Source organism: Cololabis saira, chromosome 9 (genome assembly GCF_033807715.1).
Source record: "Cololabis saira isolate AMF1-May2022 chromosome 9, fColSai1.1, whole genome shotgun sequence".
NCBI lineage: Eukaryota > Metazoa > Chordata > Actinopteri > Beloniformes > Belonidae > Cololabis > Cololabis saira.
Window position 1 is genome coordinate 6984798 of NC_084595.1, and position 8146 is coordinate 6992943.

Genomic DNA, 8146 nt, shown 5'->3' on the forward strand with positions numbered 1-8146 from the left:
AAGCCCTCAAACTTTCAAACTTTTTCCTTTAAAAAAGATTCCCTGTTGTTTTTCTTTTTTTTTTGTCTCGAACGAGCCCACTTACCTCCGAGATGGCTTCGAAGAGCGGCAAGTCGGGCAAAAAGGACGATGCTGGCGCTGTCTTAACCCTGGCGGCCATTACCACGTTGCTGGAGGAACACCGAGCTGCCCTGGCCGCCGAGTTTAAAAATACTTTCAGTCAGCTCGACTCCAAACTCGACCAAACGCGGCTCGCGGTCGAGGACCATGGCCAACGTGTTTCGTCCCTTGAACTCGCCACAGAAGACCTCAGCCAGTGAGTTACGGACCTTGAAGGCATCTGCTCGACTTTACGGGATGATAATGCTCGGCTAAAGGCCAAGGTGGTGGATTTGGAAAGCCGAAGCAGAAGGCAGAACATCCGTATCCTGGGTTTACCGGAGTCGACCGAGAGCAGGTCTCCTGCGGCTTTCTTCTCCAAGCTGCTGTGTGAGGTGTTCGGGAATGATACGCTGCCGTCACCGCCAGAAATAGACAGAGCGCACCGCTCTCTCGCCGCCAAGCCGGCCCCCGGACAGAGACCTCGTCCGGTCATCCTCCGCCTGCACCGGATCCAGACCAAGGATATCCTCGTGAGGGAAGCGAGCCGGAGAGGGAGGCTGGAATATCACGGCCACCCGATCCGGGTCTTGGAGGACTACAGCCCCGAAGTTGCCAGCCAACGAGCGGAATACAGCGGAGTCATGTCGGAGCTCTATCACCTGGGTCTGAAGCCGGCTCTGCTCTTCCCCGCCCGGCTCCGGCTCACGCTGTCCGGGGGGGCCAGGAAGTGGATCGGCTCCGTGGATGAGGCGCGCAAATTCATCACGAGTCGCAGCAAATCCTCAAACCCGCCGTAATGGGACCGTTGAACGCTTTCACGGCTCCGCCCTGCAGCCCGGTGTGGTTCACTGGCGCTCACTGACTTTTTTTTTTTTTTTTCTCTCTCTTTTTTCACGTGAGTCATTACAATATTCCTGAGGGGAGGGTGAGTACCCCCGCGACAAACATTTTTGTTTTTCAGTCTTTTTTTTTTGCCTGAAATCTTTTAGTTTTCATTTAAAACCTTATTTTACTCTGTTGTTAGTTTGACTGCCCCTTTGCAAATGTTATTAATTTGCAGTTCTTTTTGGCTATTTGAGGGAAGGGGGAAAAAAGGGAAAAATAAGTGATGGAGAGGGAGAGAAAAAAGCGAAAAAATAAAAGCTTTTCCAATTTACCTATAAGTTTTGTAATAATTGTAAGCTGTTAACCTTACTTTTACGCTGCTTAAGTCGGAAGTTTTATATTTTACATTTTTGTACAGATATTTCTGGGCTCATATCGGGACTTCCAAGTCAAGATTTGAGAGGGTATTTCTTTTTTTTTTATTTATATCTACACGTTTTGAGGTGCTAATTTCATATATTCATGATGCGGGAGCAAAAGCTATTAGTGTGTAGGACAGGAAGATGCGTTATTGCACTTTGTTTGTTTTGAAGAGCTTGCTGCTTTTTATTTCTTTTTCTATAGCAGCTGTCTTAGTTGGGGTGGGTGGGTCGGGGGGATATGTCACTGCCAGAAACTTTGCATTAACTCTTTTCAACTCCTTACTTAATGTGGGTCACATTCAACCTCCTTTCCGTTTTCTTTTTTTTTTGCCTAGGTCATTGTGCTCACCTCCTAATTTTTCTTCTTATATATTATGAATAGATTCTTGAAGCTGGTGAGCTGGAATGTTAAGGGTCTGAATCACCCTGTTAAAAGGAAAAGGGTCTTCTCACATCTAAAACATCTTAAAACAGAAATAGCCTTTCTACAAGAAACTCATATTCGCAGTTCTGATAATAGCCGCCTGTTCCCGAGGTGGTCAGGGCAGGGATTTCACTCTTCCTTTCAAGCTAAGGCCTGAGGAGTTTCAGTTCTGATCAGTCAGGATGTTTCATTTGAGCAGCACAACGTGATTTCTGACAAGTTTGGTCGCTACGTGATCGTCTCTGGGAAATTATTCAATACATTGGTCGTACTTGTGAATGTTTATGCCCCTAATGCAGAGGATGCAGTCTTTTTTGAACGACTGTTTTCACTGCTCCCTGACCTTAATACATATTCTCTCATACTGGGTGGTGATTTTAATTGCTGGCTCGACCCAGTCCTAGACCGATCCTCTACCAACCCCGGCACAGCAAGTAAGTCAGCCCGTCTTATTCAGGCGTTCCTTTCTGACTACGGTGTTTGTGATGTGTGGCGTTCTTTACATCCATGTGACAGAGAATACTCCTTTTTCTCACAAGTGCACCACACATACTCGAGGATTGATTATTTTTTTATTGATAATCAACTGATTCCCCTGGTTCATTCCTGTGCTTATCAGAGCATTGTCATTTCCGACCACGCTCCTGTGGTCCTAACCATGTCCCTTCCTGACTTACCTCAAAGAGACAGACAGTGGCGATTCAATTCAACTTTGCTGTCGGACAGAAATTTTGTTAAATTAATGGAAACGGAAATAGCCTTTTTCCTATCCACGAATATGACTCCAGGAATGTCTAGTCTAACTGTCTGGGATTCCCTCAAGGCTTATCTCCGGGGACAGATTATATCCTACACTGCTAGGGTGAGGCAAAAATCTTATAGGGAGCGATCAGACCTTGCCCGCCAAATCAAAGAGGTCGATGAAGAATATTCTCTGACTAAATCCCCAGATCTTTACAAAAAGCGGCTAGAACTTAAAACTAAATTTGACCTGCTCACCACTCACCCAATTGAACAGTCACTTCTGAAAAGTAAAACCAGGTTTTATGTTTATGGAGACAAATCTGACAAATTATTAGCCAACCAACTTAAAGGCTCTAAGGCTAAACAAAATATTTCTAAGATTCGTTTACCAAATGGCCATGTAACTACAGACCACTTACTCATAAATGAAGCATTCAGGGACTTTTATACCCAGCTATACACCTCGGAATCTCAGACTGATCGAGATGAGATTGCAGACTTTTTAAATAGTCTTAGTATTCCCAGTCTTTCACCAGATCTAAGGAAGACATTAGAAGAACCGATATCCCTGATGGAGATAACTCGAGCCATTTCTTCACTGCAGTTGGGTAAATGTCCTGGCCCTGATGGTTTCCCGGCGGAATTTCTAAAGAAATTTTCTACTCTGCTTTCCCCACTGCTATCTACAGTTCTTTCAGAATCCTTCAGCCACGGTTCCCTCCCTCCTTCTTTTTCAGAGGCCTGTATCACCCTTATAGCTAAAAAAGGGAAGGATCCTACTGAATGCGCCTCCTATAGGCGCATCTCCTTCTTAAACACAGATGCTAAAATCCTAGCTAAAGTCCTAGCCCATAGGCTGGAGAATGCCCTCCCCACAATTATATCTGAAGACCAAACTGGCTTCATTAAAGGTAGGCAGTCTTACTTCAACACAAGGCGACTGTTCAATATTATCTACTCTGCCTCTGAGGCTATCCCTGAATGCGTTGTCTCTCTGGATGCGGAGAAAGCATTCGACCGCGTCGAATGGGATTATCTCTTTGCTGTGCTGGACAGGTTTGGTTTTGGTCCGAACTTTGCTCTGTGGATTAAACTTCTCTATTTGTACCCGACAGCCTCAATTCGTACTAACTCTCAACGGTCAAAACCATTTAATCTGCATCGTGGAACCCGTCAGGGGTGCCCCCTTAGTCCCATGCTTTTTGACATGGCTATCGAACCGCTTGCCACAGCGCTCCGATCTTGTGAGGATGTGTCCGGTATCTGGAGAGGTGGCAGGGAACATAAGGTCTCGCTTTATGCCGATGACCTCTTGCTTTTCATCTCTCACCCTCTGGCCTCATTACCGCCTGCGCTGTCACTTCTCAGTCAGTTTGGGAAACTCTCAGGCTATAAACTGAATCTCAGCAAAAGTGAGCTTTTCCCTACCAATCTCGAATCGCATGCTTTAGACCTTTCCAATTTTCCCTTTAAAATCGTAAATGACAAATTCTCCTATTTAGGCATATCTGTGACAAGAAAACACAAAGACCTGCTCCAAGAGAATCTTATCTCATTGTTAAATGAGACCAAACAAATCCTTACACAATGGTCACCCCTGTCAATGTCTCTTGTGGGTCGCATCAATTCAGTTAAAATGACCATTTTACCTAAATTTTTGTACCTTTTCCAGACCTTACCACTCTTTATTCCTGGCTCTTTTTTTCAGTCCCTTGACTCAGTTATATCTTCATACTTATGGCGGGGTAAACGGCCACGTTTGAACAAGACTCACCTTCAAAAAATAAAGTCTGCAGGTGGTCTGGCCCTCCCAAACTTCCGTTATTATTATTGGGCTGCTAACCTGCGCTGCCTTGCATTCTGGTCCTTCTACTGCGACGGCGCTGACCGCCCTGACTGGGTGGCGATGGAGTTACATCCAACTGATGACCTGTCAATTCCTGCCCTACTCGGCTCCTCACTTCCACTTCCTTCACTTAAATCAATCAAAAACCCAGTGGTTAAACATTCTCTTAGAATTTGGGCCCAATTTAGGAAGTTTTTTGGTTTTCAAAGCTTCTCTCTTCTTAGCCCCATTGCATCAAATCACTTTTTCAAACCATCCCTTGAGGACCCCACCTTCCAGGAATGGCACCGGAGGGGTATGATTCGTTTTAGAGATATGTTCATAGACGGCACCGTGGCATCTTTTGAGCAGTTAAGTAGTAAATTCAGCCTTCCAAAATCACATTTCTTTAGGTATCTTCAGGCTAGACATTTTGTTCTTTCCCAGACACCCAGCCCTGGTGCATCGATAGGCTTGACCACAGTTGACAAAGTTCTTGCCACAGACCCATTCAAAAAGGGGCTCATTTCGTCTTTCTATGGCATGTTGCTGGATCTTAGGAGTGCCCCTACAGATAAACTCAAAGCAGCATGGGAGCAGGACTTAGGGCTTCCCTTATCAGAGGATACCTGGGAGTCCATACTTAAACTGGTTAATACAACCTCCCTGTGCGCACGTCACTGCTTAATTCAGTTTAAAGTGGTACACAGGGCTCATATTTCCAAGGCAAAGTTATCCTCCATGTACCCAGATATTAGTCCATACTGTGTAAGATGTAAAGTAGCAGAAGCCTCTCTCATCCACATGTACTGGTCCTGCCCATGTCTAAACAAGTACTGGATGGAAGTCTTTCATACTCTCTCTCTGGTGCTTAAAATCAGATTAGAACCAAACCCACTGACTGCCCTGTTTGGGGTCATGGAGGGAGGAAGGAAGTTAACCACTGCACAGGGGCACACTTTGTCTTTTGCCTCCCTTTTGGCTCGTCGGGCAATTCTGTTCAGGTGGAAGGATCCCTTCCCTCCTACTCGTGCACAATGGCTGGAAGACATCATGTCCTGCTTAAAACTGGAGAAAATTAGATACTCGCTTCAGCAATCAAATAAGTTCCAGAAAGTGTGGGGACCTTTTCTAGAAGCATTCCAGACCCTGTGAACTATACTTCATATTTCTTTTGTATTCCTAGTGCAGGCTTTTGTGCAGGATGTTAGAATGACCTCATATTGTGATTAGTAATCTGGCAGTGACATGGGAGGGATTAGTTTGGTCTGTAGTTTGTTTTTGTTACTATTTTATATTTTTTCATACTGTTTAATTGTTTTTTATATTTTGTACACTGGTGTATGCTATGATTAACATGCCCATGCCTACTCAAAATATTTGTAATTGACATTCAGCATTTCACCTTTTTTACTTTGTGAAAATTTTAATAAAAAGATCTTGAATTAAAAAAAAAAAGAACAGATCTGAGTCACATTAGACACTTTAAGATATCCATGTTATCGTTGTTGAGAAACTGCTGCTGGAAACAGTCTGGAAACCTGGAACGTTACTCTGACAGTAGTTTTTAAAGTTTTCTGATGTAAAAAAGGTTAAAGAAAGTGTCTGTATCTCAGAAAACTTCTGTTCCTGGAATCTGATGCTGATGAACCTCCCTCTTCTTCCTGCTCTCAAACCAGCAGATCCAGTCTGACCACGTGTTTCCTTGTTCCCTCCCCTGCAGATCTGCAGCTTGAAGGCGGGTCTGAACAACATGAGCTGAACACTTAGAGCTGACAGCCTCCTACTCTGCACAGACACGTGATTTGTAGATCTGAGCTCAGACTAGTTTCATGTTTGAGGAAGTGAAACTGTCTCAGTCTCAGTTATCGAGAGGAGAAATGGCGCAGAAAGGAGATCAGCTGGACCAGGAAACCTTTTCTTGTTCGATCTGTTTGGAGGTTTTAAAGGATCCGGTGACTATTCCCTGTGGACACAGTTACTGTATGAACTGTATTAAAACCTACTGGGATGAAGGAGAGAAGAAAATCCCCAGCTGTCCTCAGTGTAGAGAGACTTTTATACCGAAGCCTGTGCTGGTGAAAAACACCATGTTTGCTGCTTTATTGGAGCAGATGAAGAAGACTGGACTCCAAGCTGCTCCTGCTGATCACTGCTATGCTGGACCTGAAGATGTGGCCTGTGATGTCTGCTCAGGAAGAAAACTGAAAGCCATCAAGTCCTGTTTATTCTGTCTGGCCTCTTACTGCGAGAATCACCTTCAACCTCACCATGATTCATCTACATTCAAGAAGCACAAGCTGGTGGATCCCTCCAAGAACCTGCAGGACAACATCTGCCCCCATCATGGTGAGGTGATGAAGATGTTCTGTCGTACTGATCAGAGGTGTATCTGTTATCTCTGTTCTGTGGATGAACATAAAGGCCATGACACAGTCTCAGCTGCAGCAGAAAGGACGGAGAGGCAGAGAGAGATGGAGGTGAGTCGACAACAAATCCAGCAGGAGATCCAGGACAGAAAGAAAGATGTGAAGCTGCTTCAGCAGGAGGTGGAAGCCATCAATCAGTCTGCTGATAAAACAGTGGAGGACAGTGAGGAGATCTTCACTGAGCTGATCTCTCTCCTCCAGAAAAGAAGCTCTGATGTGAAGCAGCAGATCAGATCCCAGCAGGAAACTGAAGTGAGGAGAGTCAGAGAGCTGGAGGAGAAGCTGCAGCAGGAGATCACTGACCTGAAGAGGAGAGACGCTGAGATGAAGCAGCTCTCAGACACCGAGGACCACAACCAGTTCCTCCACAGCTGCCCCTCACCGTCACCACTCAGTGAGTCCACACACTCCTCCAGCATCAGCATCCGTCCTCTCAGATACTTTCAGGATGTGACAGCAGCTGTGTCAGAGGTCAGAGGTCAACTACAGGACATCCTGAGAGACACGTGGACAAACATCTCACTGACCATCACTGATGTGGATGTTTTACTGTCAGATTCACAATCAGAACCAAAGAGCAGAGCTGGATTCTTGAAATATTCATGTGAAATCACTCTGGATCCAAACACAGTAAACACACGGCTGTTACTGTCAGAGGAGAACAGAAAGGTGACTTTTATGGACCGACGTCAGTCTTATTCTGATCATCCAGACAGATTCACTAAACGTCATGAGGTCCTGAGTAGAGAAAGTCTGACTGGACGTCATTACTGGGAGGTGGAGAAGGAAGCAGATGGAGTTTATGTAGCAGTTTCATACAAGAATATCAGCAGATCAGGGTGGTGGGAAAGTGGATTTGGATTTAATGACAAATCTTGGTCACTATATTGTTCCTCAGACAGATATGTATTTTGGTACAACAACATCAAAACCCCCATCTCAGGTCCTCAGAGCTCCAGAATAGGAGTTTACCTGGATCACAGAGCAGGTGTTCTGTCCTTCTACAGCGTCTCTGAAACCATGACCCTCCTCCACAGAGTCCAGACCACCTTCACTCAGCCGCTACACGCTGGAGTTGGGGTTTGTGGCACTGTTGGAGACTCAGCTGATTTCTGTAAACTCAAATAGACTTATTTACTCTTCATGTTTTTATCTTAGTTTTTCTTGATTTTCTTTTCTTCTCAGAGATTAACGTCTCAAACTCTGATCGATGGAGTTTTTGTTCTATAAGTTGATTTTTTGTTGTTATTTTCTCTTTTGTAGGTGGAAGTTGTTCTTTTTCACCTGGGAAATATTAAAGGGATTGTGACATGAAAAACACATTTTTCTTGATTTTTTGTGTTTTGTTGGGTGTCTTGACATCAATTACACCCAA

At 44.7% G+C, this 8146-nt stretch overlaps 1 protein-coding gene across 1 annotated transcript; it reads left to right on the plus strand.

The window, feature by feature from the left end:
- Positions 1–6105: 6105 nt before the first annotated feature.
- LOC133451377 (tripartite motif-containing protein 16-like) lies at positions 6106–7899 on the plus strand. The gene has a single exon (XM_061730364.1). It carries the CDS (start codon positions 6175–6177, stop codon positions 7897–7899), a length of 1725 nt encoding a protein of 574 aa, XP_061586348.1. The 5' UTR covers positions 6106–6174.
- Positions 7900–8146: the final 247 nt, after the last annotated feature.

Bases quoted from the DNA above. Each gene is read 5' to 3' on its own strand.
- LOC133451377 (XM_061730364.1), top strand. From the start codon at position 6,175: ATGTTTGAGGAAGTGAAACTGTCTCAGTCTCAGTTATCGAGAGGAGAA.